General features: G+C 38.1%; 1 protein-coding gene across 2 annotated transcripts in view; it reads right to left on the bottom strand.

The window, feature by feature from the left end:
- The window catches only part of LOC149205410 (uncharacterized), a 301,500-nt gene that overhangs the window by 157,359 nt on the left and 122,524 nt on the right, over positions 1 to 21,617 (bottom strand). For both annotated transcript variants that reach the window (XM_089395056.1, XM_089395055.1), the window contains exons 3-4: positions 21,095 to 21,167; positions 5,181 to 5,348 (exon numbers count right to left, since the gene is read on the bottom strand). In XM_089395056.1, coding sequence (XP_089251182.1) covers positions 5,181 to 5,348; positions 21,095 to 21,167 — 241 coding nt within the window. The remainder of the gene's footprint in view (positions 1 to 5,180; positions 5,349 to 21,094; positions 21,168 to 21,617) is intronic.

The following is a 21,617-nucleotide window of genomic DNA, read 5'->3' as shown; positions in this document are numbered from 1 at the left end:
GTCCTATACTAGGTATGCTCCTTCTACATGAATATCTTGAGCAATATATACCATGCTCCTATATTCTAGAAGATATTTCTAACCATGCATTTGTTCTCATTTATATATGCTCCTTCTACATGAGTATTTTGAATTCTATGAACATCATGCTTCTAGATTCTAGAAGATGTTTCTAGCCATGCAATTTTATTCTATTCCTACATGCTCCTATACTACTCAAAACTTTGAAATAAGACTTTAAGTAAAGAGTTTGACTTAGCCATAGTAGAGATCCGGATGATCTTCTTTCTTTTGCTTTTTCTCTTCTTCATTCACCTCGAGTCATGTCAGCTTCTTTCCTTTTTCTTTTGTTGTTGTTGTCCTTCTTTAGTTTAGGAAAATTCCTTTTATAGTGTCCATATTCTTGGCATCCAACGCATTGGACTTTGGACATATCTTTTTTGTTTTTTCTTCATGGACCATATTTCCAAATTTTCCTTTTCTCTTAGCTATGGTAGCAAATGCTTGCTCCTTTGATCCCACATCTTCCTTTGCTTTAAGTCTTGTTTCCTCTATCTTGCATAGAGACCACATTTCACTTAGTGGGATGGCTTCCTTCTTAGCATATATGCTTCATGTGAAGTTGCCCCAATCCTCAGGTAGAGCATTGAGTATTACAGTTGTCATTTCCCTATCGGACATGACTTCCCCTGGCTCTTGAAGTTGATCCCTCATCTCAGAGATTTTCATGAAGTAGGGAGCTATTCCTTCCTTTGATATCTTCATCTTGTACAATTCATTTCGAAGAGATATCACTTCCCCGACATTGCTTAGCAAGAATAGCTCTACTAGTTTATCATAGATTTCTTTTGATGTTTCAAGTTTGGAGACATAAGGAATGAGAGAGTTTTTGATGGATTCTATTAGAATCCTTTGAGCTCTTGTCTCATTGTTATCATATTTGACTAAGGCTTGAGTTTGTTCCTTAGCAGGGATAGCGATATTCTCTTTGATGTGTTCTAGAAGTTCATTCTCCTTTTAGAAGTAAATCAATCCTCTTGTTCCATGCAAGAAATTTATTAGTAACAACCAATTTGTTGCATTCCTTGCAAATGACATTGATGTATATTCAGAAAGAAGCATATAGTTACTTGATAGATTTTGAGATGTAGTGGACTTGCTTTCTCCTTGAAGACTTTATGGCTTGCCTTCCTTAGATCTTGATGTTCTTCAAGTTGCTTTCTCCCAAGTGGGCTTGCTTGATGATGAGATTTGCTTGATGACTTGTAGCTTGATGTAGGTCCTTCTTTGATTTTCTCTTCTTGTAGGTGCCTTTATGTAAGGCTCTTCTTCTTGCTTTGTAGTCTTCCCTGATGATAGATGGTAGACCTTCTTGTCCTTTTGATGTGATAGAGACTTCTTGGCTTGATGCTTCAACTTTGTAGATGTCCTTCCTTGATGAGTGTTCTTGAGATGCCCTTTCCTTGATGTGTCACCTTAGCTCTGATACCATGTTGAAGAATCAACGGCAATTAGGTGTAGTGTGATTCTTCTTGACTTGATAACAATTTGTGGAGTCTTCTTACTTTTCTTGTTAGCTTAGTCCTCTCCTTCTTTTTATTAATGCATGTGTGTGTACTTCTTCAAACTGCTATGAAAAACATAAGAACAAGAACACAAAATGTTGGCTCTCTGCCAGGGCCAAAACCTCTCTTCTCTTGAGAGGAAAACCCTTTGGTAAATTTCTTTTATTGAAGCTTCTTATTGATCAATGACAAACCCTAGACCCCTAACTAGAATGTCCTCCAAGCACAAGTCAAGTCTTTCCTCCTTTCTGCACTTTGTTCCCCGACACTTAGTCTTACTTCTTCCAACACTTTGTTCCCCGAAACTTCGTCCTCCTTCTTACAGTGGTTGATAGACCTTGTTTATGTGACCTTTAGATGAGATGCTTCTCTTCTATACTTAATGATATCCTTTACTTATGTAGACACCTTCCTTCTTTCAACCAAACGAGCTCCTTCTTGAGATGTAGATGTAGACTTGGTGTGACTGTACAACAGCCCTAGACCTTCGCACGTGTGGAAGGTATCCTTGTGAATTAGGGTCCTTTCACCTTCACTTGAGAGAGAGTTTTCTTCGCTTGAGTAGGAGGCCTTGTAGGCCTATCTTTCTAGCCCAAACAAAGATAAATATAGGATTGTTATGTTGTTGCGGTTATGATTATAGGGATGCTTCTATTTCTCGCACATGTGACTGTTTTCTACCCTAGAAAACAGTCCTCTTGACTTCGGTCTAGGCTTCACCTTATTTGTTACACTAGAGGCTCCCTTTCTCGTCACTTTTCCACCCTTTACTCGTTCCTTCACTTCGCTGATTTCAGAGGTAGATTTTGTTATCTTTGGAGGGGTGGACAGCCTCTATATATAGAGGTTTGTCCCTCCTTTAGGCCGACTTGAAGGCCGACTAGAAGATTGCAAGCCAACTTGTCTTCTTTGCTTCAGATGGGTTCTTTGGTGATGTCATTGCATGGAGAAGACTTGTTGACTTTGCTTGGAGGTATTCTCTTGACTCTAATACATAAACATACATGGTGTAACAAGCCCTTAAGGTGAGGTTGCGGCTCTAGGCTTTCGGATGAGCTCCACTGCACCTGACCATCTCTGAACACCAACAGAACTGCAAGTTCTAACATCTTCTGGTAACTGTAAAACCTAGCTTTTGGATCCACAGACATGGATCCCCTTCTGGGGGAGGTTGCAAAACCTCCCCCAAGCGGCAGCAAAAAGAAACAGCTACAACATGAGGCTGAACAGGATTTTTCTCCTCTTCTCCTTTTACTCTCTAAATGACCTTTTGGGTTACCCTAAGATCTAATGGCTGAGATTCATTTAGATCTAGGATGAGAATAAATATGCATTTAATTCTCACTTTCTATTTGTTAACTCACCCACTTAAATAAAGACCGACTTAGCATTTTATTTCCATAGTCACTTTTTCACTTTCTAATTCTTCATTGACTTTAATAAAGTCACCTTTAATTAGAATGTAGCTTTACTATTTATAAAGTCACTTTTAAATTAAAATGTAACTTTACCACTTATAAAGTCACTTTTAAATTAAATTGATTTTACCACTTATAAAGTCACTTTAGGAGAAAAGTACAAATAAATTTGACATTTTTCCCAAGGCCAAAGATCAAATCCTTAGGGAACCACTTGTCCTCTGGTACCCAAATTTTAACAAATTTCTAGGATTTTGACTTTGGATTTTCGGCCTCCTTGGAGCCTCTCCCAGCTGATACAGCCAAATTTGACTTGCAGGAAACAGCCTGCAAATCCCTTTGAAAATACCCCTAGAATGTTGGGTTCATTTGTATTGACTAACTCCTTGCTCCCCAAATGACTCCTAGTCCGTATGACTACTCTCCCTGCACCACAAGTTTATTGCTACAGGCCTCTGCGTAGTACCTCTGTCCAGGACTTCGACTAACTATTGCATTGGTCTGGTTGGCTGCTACTCCAGCAAGGTTACCCTTTTTATGTTGCCTCCTCAACTCCCGACACTCCCAGCATGTTGTGAAACCCTTGTTGATCTATTCTCGGCTCTCCCAGCAAGTTGTGAATCCCCCTTGTTAATTTCCAACCCCTCCTGTGTGTTCTTTGGCTGCCCAAGAATACGCAGTTCCTCCCTGCGTTGATGGCTGAATGAACTATAAAACAGAGCTGAAACTCCTGCAACCACTGTGGAATTGTTTCCCTAGGGCGGGCACGGATAGTCCCCTGAAGTAGAGGTTGAATCTTCCTTGCGGAAAACTCGTGGCTAAACAGCGGGTAGACTCGCTAAGCAGCAGAGCGTACAAAAGAAAGTTTGTTTGTCAAATAATCAAGATGAATCCAAAATGAGAGCTGATCTCTCTTTATAACTCCTTGGGCCCCCTTAGCCTCATATGGGCCCCTCCATCCACTAGCTTGAATTCCCTCCAACGTATTCCTTTGCCAAGTTCGAATTATGCATGTGGTGGCCCCCATATTCCACTAGCTGCCAGAAATAAATCGAATTGCCTATAGTTCTTAAGTTTTTGTGTGTGGGGTCCTCCTCCTAAACCAAAAATGCTGCCAAAATGAAGTAGCAGCACCCTGTTACTAATGTTTTTGAGAAGGGACATGACAAGTCCCCAGTTTCATTTCTGAAGTATTTTAAATGCATATTATCAATATTTGGAAGTGTTTCAAGCTGCCCCCAATGCTTCAAAAGGTTTTATCTTGATTAAGGTATTTTTTAATTTTAACCATAGGGGGATTGGACCCCCTTTTCATGCAATTTTGGATCAGATTTTTGTAGCTTTTCATTTACTTTCATTTTTATCATAGATGGGTTGTGTTTCTACTCCCGTTTCAGTGCCCAAGCTCAAGCACCCAAGGATCCACCATCCTATTGTGTTTCCACACTTCTGGGTTGCTTAAAAGTCACTCCAAATCTAGCATTTCCGAGTTTTCTGGTTTTTTGGCAGATCTGGAAGTGCTGGACAGCAATAAGTTTGTCCAATCATGATATAAATCAAGTGGAAATCAAAGACAAATCATCTCACTCAATGTATGCACCCTTCCCTCACTTTTGAGCATCAAAGGTAACCATCTATTATGTATTTTGACTGAGCTTTGCATGCTGGTTTGAATTTTCTACAGTTATCATTCATATATCAGACCTAGCACTTTGTTTCAATTAACGCGTAACCTTCATCATACTTACTGTTTTGAGGCTTGTTGGTGAAGTGTGTGTAGATTTGGATAATCCCCATGGCATTGTAGGAGTTGGCCTAAAGCAAGAGGAGATTGCCTTGACTGAACCTTGCCAAGGATGCTAATTTAGGCAGTAAACGAGGTCAAAAGAGAAAAAAAGAAATAAGAAACACAAAGATATTAAAACTTTTCAGACACTGATTTTACCATGTGACTAACTGCAATTATGTTTGAACCCCAAAAAATGTTCAAAGATATTAAACTTTTCTTAAAAAGAGAGAGAATGGGAAATCACTAATTAAGAGCAGTTATAAAGAAAACCCAGCTTATTTTATAGCAAATATCTAATAGGATCTGATCAAGTGTTATTTTACATTGAATATCAATATGCATAACTATGTGAATGTTAGTGAATGTAAGTATTTGTATGGAATTAAACTGGGAATGAAAACATTATACCTCGCCCCAGCCATATCCAGGGATGAACATGCGAGTCCCAAATGGATAAAAATCTGTATCTGCAGCAATCGTCCCATGTCTTGGAAAAATACGCCATGGTAGCAATAATCGACCTGGCAACTTCTTATACTGTAATAAGCTTAGTTTTGAGAGTATTGGTGGTCTGGCCTGAAGAGCCAAAACAATAGTTGTACTTGGTCAAACTCTGTATTTGATATCATTTCCACAATCAGACCCATTCACAACAATGTTATCTTCCAAGAAACTCACCTGACCCAATGAAAATTTTGAACACAAACATTAGATTTACAATATGAACTTTCTCAAGCCAGACACTGCATGAAAAAATGTTTAAAGATGAAGCAGATTGAGAAAGTGGAAACTAGAGATCATAGTTGGAACTAATCAATGTTGAAAAACAATCCAATAAGAATCTCTTCAATAATGATTACATATAGATAAGCCATCAAACATCAACCTTTGATTACTCTACCTGTATGATTGTTTACTGATTAGATTCATCTTGTAATTCAGGCAATGAGGGATGTCAAGGGTTTTTGTTACACTAACACATTTTTTCTTCAAGGAGCAGAGCTTATCTCCACATACATCAGTTTGATCAAGTTATCAACTTTTAATTTTACATGATTTTACAATGGCTTGAATTAGATATAATAAACTGGACACATGGAAAGGATAATCTGTAAGGCGAAAATCCTCCATCACTGAATGATCATGAAGCTGCAAAAATGTACTTGTCAAGACTGAAAAGCTTCTCATCACCCATGAACTGGATAGTAGTAAATCATATACCGAATCTAATTTATTAGGAAGTATCAATTCTAGACACTCCGTGCAAACGATCCCTTCAGACATACCATCACTATAAGAGAATTCCGCCATAATGTTCTAACTTCTAGGTGGCGTCAGTACAGAAAATAGAAAGCACAGACAGTAAAGAGCATAAGTGTATCAAATTACATGAATTAAAACTCATGAAACATAACCCTATTAATCTGCCAAATTCCCATAATGCTTGAAATATGTGTAAAATATTAATATGGAATATTATTTCAAGAATAAGGAAATACAGGAGATTGTACACTCTCTGTAAATCTTCTTCATGGTAGCATTATTTTTGTGTAATGACATCACAATGAAATAACATGGTGAAACCCTTTTTGAAACTTGTAGATAAAACTATTTACTGGACACATATGATGTCTCAGATAGTTGATCATTCACAATCTAAAGCACTATAAACAATGCAGTTTCAGCAATAAGATAATAACAAAGGTATCTGGATACAGCTTTGTGTCTTAACTGTTTGCATAGTGCTACTTTTACAACTTAAATTGGCATCCACTAGATCCCACTACTAATTAAATTGAATAACAAACTTATCTTCTGTTCACTTTACACTGACAGTAGATTAAGAGATTAAGCTAAATCTACCTTGAAATGAAGCTGAATTTACTCTCTTTAACATACAAGTGTTCTCTAAAAGCTTTAACTCATGTACCAAAATGCAAATCAACAAGTAACATGACAAGAAACCATGTACTGACTGATCTATAATAGATAAATAATCAATAAAAATTGATTGGACTAATTATTTTAGCTTCTGAAAATTATGAAATTAAAATAGCATCCATGTATTTAGAAGCTGCTAAAAGACTTGACATCAGCAGATCCAGATCATAGTTTATGGTAATGATTTTAGTTTGTAATAACCTTTACATAACAGATTTAGAAAGAACAAAGTCAATCAAAAACACTTGAAGCCTGCTATAAAGAAAGAAGGATATGATATTGATGCCCAGCAAGAAAGCAAAACTTCACAATGTTACTATCGCGTACATGATTATCAATATGGGAAAAAGGTACAAGGTATGTATGTCCAATGTTTAAAGTTAGTAAGAAGTTACAACAAAAGCATTATTTACAAGCAGAGCATCAAAGTACCAACATACACATAATCAGAGTCAACTTAAAACACTATCACCACAATATAGCTGAGCTAACCATCAGCTATTGCTACAAAATCCTCCAGGAATGGTTACAGTGGAGCCTGGAATTTATTGAGCTTTAATCTTACAGTGAGAGTTATGTATATATTATAATTTAATATACCCTAGTCCTCTTTAAGTTAGTGTCACATAGAGGGATTTTAGTCACATTTGCTGTTTTAGTTATATAGTGTTGGTTGCTACCATAGTCTATTTCTTTGACAAGTCATAAGACATGTCACCGTTGTGTCCCATTGAATAATACTCCAATGTTTTCTCCCTCTGTAACTCTGCATTATATTGTATGTCTAAATATTTTTATATAGTATCAAAGACAAGTTAATTTGAATCTGAGAGGTTCAATGCATAAATGAAAGTCAGGATCGACTAAAACATCACCGATGATCTGGACATCAGCAAAAAAATCAGGAAACCATGGCAAGCACTAAAATAATAAAAAATATAAATCATTATTTTTCAATTTTTGTGAAACATAAAACAACAACATCAAATAATTGAATAACCATATTGCCACATAGATATGAAAAAAACACTGAAAACAAAGGTACTGGGAGTAGGAGAGGGAAGCACAATTTGCAAAAAGATTTAGAGAGCGAAGCATTTTGGGAGCATTTTTTCTATAATACATATTTTAATATATTCTGATACATACATATTAAAAAAGCCCATGTAAAATGTTGAATCAATTGCAGAAAACATGAAAACAAAGATTTAACAACTAGATTAGTGATGATCATTAAAGCAGCAACCATTTAGTAGACATAACATCAATCATCTAGAAGTTATAACATTGTCATCAAATGATCAATCATCAACCACAACATCAACCTTCAAGTTTTCAACATGTAAAATTTGTCATTGCGAAATTGTAATAGATGACATCAACTGCATAATGAAATAGAGTATCATATTCATTACAGAACAGCTGTAAGATTCAGTCAACAGTTAAAAAAGGTAGCTTGAAAGTTCAAACTGAAATTGTGTAATGTCCCCAATTAGATTAATTTTGCTAAGATGAATTTCTATTTTTGCAATTGGGTGTTGGGAAATATTTTGGCATGTAAACTTAGGAAAAGTGGGTGGAGGGAGTCCCCACTTAATTTTTGGAGAGATGGAGGCCACCAACATTAGAGAAAAGGAAAGATTAAATTGGTAGTGGGATGTGGGGGCCACCCAAAAAGGGGAATTCGAACCCCTTAGGAAAATTGAATTGCTAAGGGAAGGAAGTCGAAATATTGGATGGAGGGACCCACATGAGGAGGCAAGAAGAAATTATAAATAGAAGGAGCATAGAAGCTATTGGGGTATTTTTATCACTCATCTATTTTCTTTGTTGCTTAATTTGTTTAGCTAGGTCACTAGTGCTGCTTAGCACAGAGTTCTCCAAGGGGAAAATTCACCCTTCTTTCGGTGGACTTCGAGTGCCACCCTAGGAAGGCAAGCTATTGCTATTTTGGTGAGAGGGTTGTGGAGTATTGCAGCATATTTCAACAGATTCCTTCAGCCAATTCGTACTCCAGGGAGGACGCAGTAGAGAAATCATACCACTCATTTCAGCTAGCTTCCGAGGGTATTTTGCCGGGAGAAAATTAGTGGAGTTGCTTGAGGGAGAGCTCAGCCTTTGTGGAAAGTTTTGGAGCTGGAGGTGATTGCTATTGAGGGGAACGAATTTATCTTCCTAGGGCCTGTGCAGGGGGTCACTGGACAACGTGTTTGTGGAGCTGGGTTCAGCTATCTTGTGTCGGGATTTGATGTAAAACCTCTCCCCTACATCCGGGAAAATTTCCTATACCATTCCTATTGCAGATTGAGGAGAAATAAGGAGATTTTGCAGCAGATAGAGCCACTGGGGACGCAGTCTCTACTAAGGAGGGTGTAGTACCAATTTTGGGTAATTCTGGGAGGTCAGAATTAGGGTGTAGTACCAATTTTGAGTAATTTTGGGAGGTCAGAATTAGCCCAAAACATTTTTGGGTTTTGTCGGTCAGGTGTTAAGGAATTGGCTCCTAATTTTGCAAAAATTTTGGAGAAGTTTTGGTGCTTCAAACATCAGAATTAGTTGGCAGCCAGTGGGCAGGAGAGAGCTGAAATATTGGGTCTAGGATGGTCGGTAGAATTTGCCAAAAACCCTTTCTAGGTTTTTCTGGGTTTTTTATAAGGATCTCAGAAACAATTTTTTCAGAATTTTTTGGGCAGATTTGAGGGGTCAAACTGTGGTCCCAACTCAGCTAGTAGTGTACTTCTTCAAAGGTTAGTGCAGTCATTTGTTGGGGAGCTTCCTGCATCATTTGGGCAACTGATATTCATCCACCTGGGTTTTGTAGCTTGCTCTAAGCAAGCCCATGTGCACTCACTCCAACCTATTTTGTACTCCTTCAGCTATATAATAAAATTGGCCCATTTTGGTGTGTTTCTGGTTCTCTGATCTGTGTACATTTTTATTGTGTTGAATTTGTTGCATTTGCTTGATTATCACTCTTAATTTTCCATTTGGAACATTACAAATTGTCATATAATGTTTACAAAATAAGCCATAATAAAGACGAAGTACTTGGTTCTTGAGACTAATTCTAAACAAGAAAAATGAGAAAAAGGTCTAGTATCTACTAAACTTTCCTCTCGCCACAAGAAACTTCTAGTTTATTTTCCCCTGATCTATGAAAAAGAAAGGATAGGAGTAGGTGGAAGTGTTTGTGAAACACTACTAACAACTACATGGCCCCCAAGTAATGCTGGAAGTCCTGAAAATAAAAGCAAAAATCTTACATCTAGAAACCTACTAGTGGAAGAGGATGGCATGTCTGCTCCACAAATATGATCCCCATCGTGATCACCCAAAGTTCAGCCTCTAAGCACTCTAAAACTATGGTCCCATCCTCCAAATTATCCTCCTCTAGATTATCGTTCAGGGTCACATATGTTCTATCATTCTCTGCTACATCATGTTGATGTTTATAACTCAGACAAGTACTTTTGCATAGGTCTAAGTGTCTAGATGTGTGGAAGTTGTCCAATTGACTCTTAACCTTAGCAATTGCTTTAATTATTAAAGTGACTTTTTTAATCAGAAAGTGAGTTAATCTAATGAAATGCAAGGTTATTTGCATTAACATTTTGATCTTAAATGATCTGAAGTGAAGTTGAAATTTAATCTTAATTGTCAATCACCTTGGAGAATAGGGCTGTTGATTTAGTCATAACTCAAACTTATAAAAAGAAATCTAAGCTAAGAGAGAAGACACATTGATGAGAGAAGGAAATCTCAGTGATTGGTTGAAGGACTTTTATCCGAGTGCCAGTGAAAACAAGAAGAGAATTTTTGCAGCAAGGTGTCAGCTCCAGTGCACTTGTACAGCAAATTTGCAGAAGTTGAGCCACACGTGCGAGTTAAGGAGGATGTGAAATAGAAGCACGACCTCACATATGTCATGAATCACATGTGTGGGTTGCACTTGGGAGAGAAGGACACAAAACAGCAATGTGTGGGCCGCAAGTGCAGATCATATAGCCACATATGTGCGGCCATAAGGGCACAGTAGTAGATTTTGTAGAGCAAGGGGTCGATCCAGAAAATTCATAAGCCATATAGTCTTGGATATCTCACTTTGATCTGATTCTATAGGAAGAGGATTTCTTGAGTTTTCCCCCTTGTGGGGTTTTTGCCTTGGCTTGGAGCCTACATCTTTGTGTTCTTTGTCTCTTGTGATCTTCATGTTTTATATTTTTGGTAATTGCTTGATGAAGAGAACATAATATAAGAAATAAAAAGCCAACAAACATTCACTAATAATTATCAAGTAAGAGAAATCAACCCTAATCTACACTGTACAAGCATCTAGATTTCTCAACAAAGGGAAAACGAGTATTTTGCTTTGCTCAGAGAATTTGTTACAGCATTAATTACACGGGTACTTATTTCTCCCCTTGAAACTCAAGCTGTTGTCCTTGAAATTTGTGCCACAGTCCAGACCACTACACTTGGGAATTTGTGCCACTGTTAGACTGTCCAACCTTGAAATGTGTGCTATTATTCAGACTTTCAGCATCTCAGAATCTGTGCCACAGTCAGCACTCTGACCCCAGAAATTCATGCTTGTCAGTCTGACTTCAGACCTCAAATTTCATGCCATATACCAGCAAATTTCTCCCTCGAAATTTGTGTTGTCAGATGAGGAATCTCTCCTCAATTTTCACACTGACAGACCTCTGTTATCTCCTCGTTTTTTGAGCCTGTGCTTGCCTCAAAAAATGTGTTGTCTCCATTTTTGGGCCTGTCAGACCTCTGAAAAAATGTGCTGAAGCTGCCTCGATTTCAGCAATGGAACCTCTGCCTTCTCCTTGGTATTCAAGCCACTGTCCCAGCTTGGAAATGTGTGCCTGTGCGGTCTTCTCCTTGCTGCTGTAGATCTCTCCTTGAGCAAAACTCTGCTATCTCAGCCTAATCCTCTTCTCTCCTCCTCCTCTTCACTTCTCCAACTCTAGACATGAAGAATGAATGCCTCCTTTGCCTTTTTCTCTTTTTTAGTCTCATAAGGATGAGAAGTCCTATCCCTAAGATCAAGGGTTGAGATTATATCTTAGCTCTCCTTGATCATGGGTGGGGATCTAATCTCCCATTGACCCCTTCTTATGTCTCCCTCTTCATTAATGAGCCCCTCTAATCACTTTAATAACCTTTTGTAACCTTGTACCTTTTTTTTCATAAAATCACTTTAAAAACATGAAGTCACTTTCATATAATAAAGTACAATGTACCTTTAGACCCTCATAAAGTGACTAAAAAGTCACATGACTTTAATAACTCAAAGTCACACTAAAAAGGTGGGTTCACATGTTTTCCTAGGCTAAGGCAAAAAGCATTAGGAAACACCTCCTTGGTACCTTTTTCTCAACACCACTCGGGGTATTCACATCAATAATTATGTGTTGCCAAGGACAAATAAGGGGGGATAGCATGTAGTTGCATGTCAACTGGCATCATGTCCAACATGGGTAAGTTCCTTGGTTCATCAGTCAATTTTTAATGGCCATCTTCTGCATAAGCATTGATTGTGCCACTATTGAGATTTTGAAAGATATGCAAAGTTCACGAGTGTTTGTACTCTGTTAACTTTGACCACCAATAGCTTACTCTCAAAGAGTCAAAAGTATATCATAAAATACACTAGTTTTGGTTGTTGTTGGTAATAACCTGACTTGTTATTATCATTACCTAATTTGATAATCATTTCAAGACACTAAAGATGGACATAAGTTGTGATTACATGGTGTCAGCTTAAGCTACTTACCTACTCAATGTAGTAGTGATTAAGGAATCGTGTTGCTCTTCAGACTTAAGTCTCAATTGGGAAATGCATGTCAGCCATATCACTTCTTAACAATATCCAGCTGACATTCCACAAACAGTGAATGACTTCAGCATCACTTCCTTATAGTCGATTGAGTATAGATGCATAGCATGCTAAACTCCAGAACTCTAATTCTCTGTTGTATTTGTGTTTCAGGTTTGGAAAACCAAGATGCTAATAAATAGCATTATGAATAAGAATAAAAAATCATTCATTGCTCTGAAAAGAAACTCTAGGGAATGTTGCAATGTGCTAAAATGAGAACACACACAAACAATAACGTGTTAATCTAAGTTGTCATTGATGTCAATATGGCAGTGTTTGTGATGGAAAATTCTTGTGACGTGTGGTTTCCCATTGATGCCCATTGATCATAATACTGCTCATGGAGGATCCAAGGATTGAATATAGACATAATAGAAACAATGGAACCGAGGAGGAAAGATATCGAAAGCCATCATAGAAGAGCTATCGGAGCAGTGTATCAGAAGACATAGGAGTGAAGAGAAGTCATAGGAGCGACAAGCCAAGACAAAGCAGATCTATCGCATATGCCAAGAGTAAGAGAAATATTGGAGGAAGGAATAAACCGTGGAAACCTTTTAAAAGTTCACAGCGCATAAACCGGAGGAGTTAACATATCATATCGGCGGGTTCTATTATATGCCACCGCACAAAAACCCGATTGCGATTTGATATGCGGAACCGACCGCTCCATTAGAATACACTATTATGTTATATCGCGTCTGCCTCATCAAAACTTTCATATCACAAGTCTTAACGGGATGTCACGGTAAAACGCCGATTGCGATATGTACTGCGGACCCAATGGTTCCATTATAATACACCTTTATACAATATCGCATCCACAGTATCGCTAGTTCCTAAGAGATGTCAAACCACCAATTACAATAAGGTTGCGGACCCGACGGGTTTATTAACAACTGCTTAAGATCATATCGCATCCGCTCGGTCGACAGTAGTGGAATCACTATGTTATGTGCAAACCTCCAAAAATTGTGATTGCAAGATTAAAGGAATAACTCCGATTTTCATGAATGTTGTGATTGCGATTAATGTGGGACCTCCATGTGGGTATAGCTTTGGATGAATATTAAGAAAAAGGGCCTCTTCAATATAATATTTTGATGTTCAAACTCATAAGTCAGCCTCTCCTCCCAATGAACGTGTCTTTTGGTTATTGGCAAAACTCACATATATACAAGTTGAAACGCTTCACTTCAGGTAATCAATCTCGGGCGTCTAACAGAGAGAAGAAGTAACAGTTCACAACTCATGAACTTGAAGGAACAAAGGAAGCCGAAGATCAAACGAGAAAGAAGGAAGCCGAAGGTCAAGCGACTCTGCTGAATGGGTTAATCTTTGAAAGGCTTGAACCTGTGATGAATTAATAGAAGAAGTACAAATTGTAACTCCAAGAACAATTCAGTGAAGCGAAATAAGGTTTGATCTGCCATCGTTTGAAGGGAGCAATAGACTACACCAGTATTGAAGTATTTGTGAGTATGATCCTTGGAAGTAAGATATCGCGACACTAAGAACAGTGAGAAGCAGTCACTCTTGAAGCACTTACCGCGGCAGATAGAACAACGGGTTGAAACAGAGAATTGTTTTTTGTGCAGACATTGAGGCTTAGCGCAACTTATCAAAGATATCTTGTTGAAAAGCATCAGCAGATCTTGGAGACATTATTGGAGATCATGATGGCTATTTGAAATCATCATGAGGTAACTTTACTCTGTGTGGGCAATATGAAGAGTTGTGAAGACTCCTTCATATGAAGATAGGTTGTCATTGATGATGTAGCATGGAGACTACAGTGAAGTTGTGGATTGACAAAACATAGTGAAGAAGATTTTGAGAGCAGTGTAATACAATCAAAACAATTCTTGACAAAGAAAAACTATAGGGTTAGAGCCATTAGGGTTGGTGCCTCAGAATTGGAAGGATTGGTGTCCTTGGAGTTGGTGCTCCTAAATCCAAGGTTGGTGCCTTGACAAGATAGGGTCGGAGCCCTTTGGGTTGGTGCCTCAGAATTGGAAGGATTGGTGTCCTTGGAGTTGGTGCTCTTAAATCCAAGGTTGGTGCCTTGACAAGATAGGGTCGGAGCCCTTGGGGTTGGTGCCTTAGAATTGGAAGGATTGGTGTCCTTGGAGTTGGTGCTCCTAAATCCAAGGTTGGTGCCTTGACAAGACAGAGTTGGTGCCCTAGAGGTTGGAGCCTCACAAAAAGTCCAAGTTGATGGTTGGCAACAAGTTGGAGCCCTATATACGTTGTACTTGATTTATTGCAAAGATTATATTAATAAAAGCATTTATTCCTATTGTTCATTTTGTGTTCTAAATATAAATGATTTAACTAGTAAAAATAACAATTGAAAAGAAATATTGATTCACCCCCCTCTCAGTATTTCCAACAATTGGTATCAGAGCTAGTACCTTCACTCAAAGCCTAACAGCTTGAAGGTTGATCATTAGAACACAAATGGCGAAGCCAAGGAAGAAAGTCTCCAATCCTCCTAAAGATGTGTCTCCCTCAACCATCGAAATCGAAGTCAATCAATTTGTGAAGGCTCCATTGTTCAATGGAAACTTTGATATATGGGAGGCAAGAATGAGGAATTTCTTAAAGACTCAAGGCATTGAAGTTTGGAAATCGGTGATTGTTGATAGCATGATGGATGGAGAATCCAAGGAACATAATACAAGAGCAATGAAAGAAATCTTGAATGGGCTACCTAATTCTATGAAGGCCAATTTTGAAAAATGCTCATCAGCAAAAGGCATATGGGATAAACTTCATGATCTTCACTCAAAAGGAGCATTCACAATGATCTCTAGTCAAGAAAATGATGGAAAACAAGAAGAAAATCCAAAGCCCATCAAGGAAGCTGAAGATAAGATTGATGAAATCAAGGCTAAAGAAGACCTAGAAGATGAAGAGAATGAAAAAGACTTTGAAGAAGATCTCCTCACTAAACTTATGGCTGCCATGGAAGAGATTATCAATTTGAAAAAGGAAAACGAGGAACTTAAGAAGAAAGCACTAGCTGGTGACCAAGACCAAACAAGGAAGGAAGTTGACCTTGTCAAGCTTCAAGTACAAGAAAGAGATGAAGAGCTCGCCAAGCTTAAGGAGGAATTTCATCAAAACAAAAGAAAGCATCATGAAGAAGTCATATCCGTGACAAATCAATTGTGTGAGGCAAAGAAACAGGTAGATACCTTGTCAAGTCAAGTTGAACAAAGGCACAAGAGCTTGAACAAACTTGAAGAAGAGATTGGTCAGTACAAGGTAGAGGTCTCCTCTCTCAAATCTCAACTAGAAGAAGCAAGAAAGTTAGCACAAGGAGCTAAGAAGACAATGGAAGCATTGGTAATCATAGGAGGACAGGTTGATGAAGCAGAAAAGGAGAGAAACACCATGATATACCAACTAAAAGCAAAGGATGAAGAGATCTTCAAACTAAAATCCGACATCAACCTTCTCAAGGCTGAAACATGTAAAGCTACAAGGATCAAGGAAGAAATGGAGAGCAATCTAGCTAAGGAAAATGAAGAAATATTCAAAATGAAATCAGATATCATCTCCCTTAAAATAGAAGCAAATGAAGCTACTCGTATCAAGGAAGAAACTAAGAAATAACTTGCTAAGAAGAATAATGATTGTAAAAGATTGGAAGAAGAGATTGTCTCCCTTAGGAAAAAGGTTGAAGGGATGGAAAAAAATCTTGAAGGGCTCTCAAGCCTTGGATGACATGCTTAGCCATCAAAGATCTTCATTTGATAAATCAGGTCTTGGCTATGAAGGTGAATCCTCAAGCAAGGGTGACCATACTTCAAACAACAAGGACATGAGGAAGCCTGATGGAAATAATAATGCTCCCAGTTCCAACAAAGGCAAGGAGAAGAGTCAAGGCAACAATGGAAGAAATCCCACTCCAAGAAGACTTGCAGATGATGTCAAGAATACAAAAGGCGATGAATATTATCAAGGAATCCCAAGGTAGAAAGGCTTCAGAAGTACATCAAGGAAATCTCCATCTCCGAGGTACCAAAGTTTATTTCTTGGTTATTGTTATTCTTGTACAAACTTTGGACACATGGCAAAATACTGTAGGGCTTATAATGATCCCCGTCAATCTTCGAGAAGCAATTTCGTAAGAAGAAGTCATGAATTCTTATTCATGAACAACATTGGTCATATGGCACGTATATGTAACTTGATTTGGGCACCTACTCAAGCTAGAACTATGCCAGATAAGAAAGTTACACAAATATGGAGAAAGAAACAAATTGGATCTGGAAGTCTCCTGAACCCTCCAACCAACAACACATGTTGTTGACCTAATCTTCGACACTCTAAGCATTTGATGGGGAGACTCTGACAAAAGGAAGATCATGGATACAGTTAAGGGGATCTTATGATGATTAAACATTCTTACAGAAGCCATCTGTGAATGGGCCTTATGTAATCCTTGATCAGTTATATTGACAATAATTCTTTGATGGATCATTTCTCAAGAACACTCCTTTGAAATAACATGATCTCTTAACTATCCAATGGACTGTTGTTGAAAATGTTTTTTCACTTGACCACTAAGCAGAAATTGGAGCAACAGAGAAGGCCATCTAATGCTAATAAGGAAAATAGCTATGTTGTTGTTATTACAGAAGTTGAATGTCTCGACTCAAGGATATGATGTGAGAACAGGTAAATTGTGGAAACAAATAGATGCAACCTTCAAACAAATAAATCATCTGGAAATGGAGCTTGAATGTTTTGTTCACTACACAAGCAAGAGAAGTTGGCAGCATTTAACATAATTGAAGCATTGAAAAAAGTTGTTACTTAGTAGAAAGAATTTAAAAGACAGTCACATATTGATATCAAAATCTGCTAATGGAGATAACTTGTAAAGAACACAAGGAAAAGATGGTTCATCAAAAGGACTATAGAAAGAAGAATGTCGTGCAGTCAAATATAGCTCAGGTTGATGCTGGTCACTTAGAAAAATAGCAACAGTAAGGCACAACCTCTCACCATTTAGTCAGAGGCAATGAAGTTGAAATATTGGATGGCAATGACTTAAGGAGAAGCACAGAGATAAAGAGGAACTCGGATCTGAAGAGAGATAGCGAGAAAAACAATTTCAGTGGCATTTTCTCTTGATTCGGACTATGAAGACCTCTTAATTTTGATTGTGGAGACAACAGAATTCGGATTGCAAAAGCATAAAAACTTGGACTTGGACATTTGGTGTGTGGCTATTTGGAGTCTATTTGGAAGCACTGAAGTGGAGCATCTTTAAGGCATCATTGCCCACACTTGAGCATGGTTAAAAGAAAACTTCAAACGTTTGTTTGGGACATTCTTGGACCAGCATTGTTGAAGCCATGATAAAGTAGTTATTTTGAGACATGAAGAACGGACAATGTGCTAGCTGATGATAAGGCAGCAATCTCTCTATCTTAAGTAAAAAAAAATAGCACCATGACAGGGAGATCAATTCGACAAGGGGAGTTCTTGTGCACTCCTTTGCCATTGATGTCAAAGGGGGAGAGAAGAAGAATATTGCCATCAATGACAAAGGGGGAGATTGTTAATCTAGGTTGCCATTGATGTCAATATGGTAATGTTTGTGATGGAAAATTCTTGTGACATGTGTGGTTTCCCATTGATGCCCATTGATCATAATACTGCTCATGGAGGATCCAAGGATAGAATATAGACATAATAAAAACAGTGGAACCAAGGAGGAAAGATATCGAAAGCCATCATAGAAGAGCTATCGGAGCAGTGTATCGAAAGTCATAGGAGTGAAGAGAAGCCATAGGAGCGATAAGCCAAGACAAAGCAGATATATCGCATATGCCAAGAGTAAGAGCAATATCGAAGGAAGGAATAAACCGTGGAAACCTTTTAAAAGTTCACAGCACATAAACCAGAGGAGTTAACATATCATATCGGCGGGTTCTATTATATGCCACTGCACAAAACCCCCAATTGCGATTTGATATGCGGAACCAACCGCTCCATTAGAATACACTGTTATGTTATATCACGTCTGCCTCATCAAAACTTTCATATCACAAGTCTTAACGGGATGTCACGGTAAAACGCCGATTGCGATATGTACTACGGACCCGATGGTTCCATTATAATACACCTTTATACAATATCGCATCCACAGTATCGCTAGTTCCTAACGGATGTCAAACCACCGATTGGGATAACATTGTGGACCCGACGGGTTTATTAACAACTACTTAAGATCATATCGCATCCACTCCATCGGTAGTAGTGGAATCACTATGTTATGTGCAAACCTCCGAAAATTGCGATTGCGGGATTAAAGGAATAACTCTGATTTTCATGAATGTTGTGATTGCGATTAATGCGGGACCTCCATGTGGGTAGAGCCTTGGATGAATATTAAAAAAAAAGCGCCTCTCCGATATAATCTTTTAATGTGCAAACTCATAAGTCGGCCTCTCCTCCCACTGAACGTGTCTTTTGGTTATTGGCAAAACTCACATATATAGACAAGTTGAAACACTTCACTTCAGCTAATCGATCTCGAGCATCTAACAGAGAGAAGAAGTAACAGTTCACAACTCATGAACTTGAAGGAACAGAGGAAGCTGAAGATCAAACGAGAAAGAAGGAAGTTGAAGGTCAAGCGACTCTGCCGAATGGGTTAATCTTTGAAAGGCTTGAACCTATGATGAATTAATAGAATAAGTACAGATTGTAACTCCAAGAACAATTCAGTGAAGCGAAATAAGGTTTGATCTGCCATTGTTTGAAGGGAGCAATAGACTACACCAGTATTGAAGTATTTGTGAGTATGATCCTTGGAAGTAAGATATCGCGACACTAAGAACAGTGAGAAGCAGTCACTCCTGAAGCACTTACCGCAGCAGATAGAACAACGGGTTGAAACAGAGAATTGTTTTTTGTGCAAACATTGAGGCTTAGCGCAACTTATCAAAGATATCTTGTTGAAAAGCATTAGCAGATCTTGGAGACATTATTGGAGATCATGATGGCTATTTGAAATCATCATGAGGTAACTTTGCAAACTTTGTGTGGGCAATATGAAGATTTGTGCAGACTCCTTCATATGAAGACAGGTTGTCATTGGTGATGTAGCATGGAGACTACAGCGAAGCTGTAGATTGACAGAACATAGTGAAGAAGATTTTGAGAGCAGTGCAATACAATCAAAACAATTCTTGACAAAGCAAAACTATAGGATCGGAGCCCTTGTGGTTGGTGCCTCAAAATTGAAAGGATTGGTGTCCTTGGAGTTGGTGCTCCTATCCAATGTTGGTGCCTTGACAAGATAGGGTCGGAGCCCTTGGGGTTGGTGCCTAAGAATTGGAAGGATTGGTGTCCTTGGAGTTGGTGCTCCTAAATCCAAGGTTGGTGCCTTGACAAGATAGGTTCGGAGCCCTTGGGGTTGGTGCCTCAGAATTGGAAGGATTGGTGTCCTTGGAGTTGGTGCTCCTAAATCCAAGGTTGGTGCCCTAGAGGTTGGAGCCTCACAAAAAGTCCAAGTTGATGCTTGGCAACAGGTTGGAGCCCTATATACATTGTACTTGATTTATTGTAAAGATTATATTAATAAAAGCATTTATTCCTATTGTTCATTTTGTGTTCTAAATATAAATGATTTAACTGGTAAAAATAACAATTGAAAAGAAACACTGATTCACCCCCCCCCCCCCCTCAGTATTTCCAACATAACGACTAAATAAATCAAAATCATGATCTGATTAACTTATCTCTTGTAGATTTAGAATACAATCTCACTAAAAGTTATTGAATGCAATTGATTTAAACCAATACTTTCCAATATGGAATAAAGGTTAAATATTGGCCTTTGATTTTGCCTTCTCTAATTAAACATATAGACGGATTTCTGGACTTTCTCAAATGAATCCTAATGAATTTGTTAAAAAAAAAAAAGCCCACAAGAGTGTGATCTAGTGGCAAGCAGCAAGGTGACCTGGGCTAGTATTAACGCATAGACCTGGGTTCAAAACCCCCTAAGTGGGGTGGATGAAGCCAGGTGCAAGTCCTGGATGACTTTGACAGCAGAGATACGCCCCTCATAGCATGACAGCTTAGCCAAAGAGATTCTATAAGATATATTTCTCATTTCGAAAAAAAAAAACAAGATGAGAATACTTTGGTGAACTTAGCCTCATCCGGATGAAGAATCCAATCTGAAGAATATTACGTTCCATTCTTATGATAATAATGGCTAGAATTATATTACATTTGTTTCCATCATAACTCCATATCACCATGGACTCTGGAAATAACCAAGACAAACCAATATTAATTACAAGTTCACACATCATTAGTGAGAGCAAAGAGCATGTTTAGAATTTCCATTTAAATACATTGCTGTAATATTTCAATGGTTGATAAAAAATTATAATTACAGCATACAACCATCACAGTTACCGCATAAAATGTGGGCAACCAGGAGATTGCTAAATACCTGAGCAGGCACAGTCCCAGCAGAAGTTAAACCATAGTATGGTGATCCAGTCAAAGTTGTTGCTGTCCAATATCTGCAAGGAAATATATGTCACATTCTGCTATAGTACTCAATTTGGTCACATTTTCACTGAGTATTTCTCTTATCTCATCCTTATCTATGTATTTGATTGTCTTTGATTTAGTCAAATCTGGACACTGAACATTCAGGAAATGAACCTCCAGTCAGAGCAATATGATTGTTTGAATTAAGGGTGTAACCTTCACATTTGGCCATGGCCGACATTATTTGTAATTTTATATTACATTTTAAGTTGGTTAAGGAAAACCTAGTCAACTCAATGTAGGCCCATAACACCTGTTTGGAGTATGTGCCCTACCACTTTAGCTGTGTACTACAAATATGCAACTTTTATTTGTATTTTCGCATATTGGATTATTCAGTCAATCTTATACAAGTAATTTAGACTGAGGCAACCATAAAACATGTGCTCTCTAGTGCTTGTGTTATTTCTCTCTCTAGT

Source organism: Pinus tabuliformis, chromosome 1_2, assembly GCF_031772625.1.
Source record: "Pinus tabuliformis cultivar Carrire ecotype Pingquan chromosome 1_2, CPIR1, whole genome shotgun sequence".
NCBI classification, from domain to species: domain Eukaryota; kingdom Viridiplantae; phylum Streptophyta; class Pinopsida; order Pinales; family Pinaceae; genus Pinus; species Pinus tabuliformis.
The sequence above is the reverse complement of the archived record's forward strand: the minus strand, read 5'-3'. Positions and strand labels throughout refer to the sequence as shown.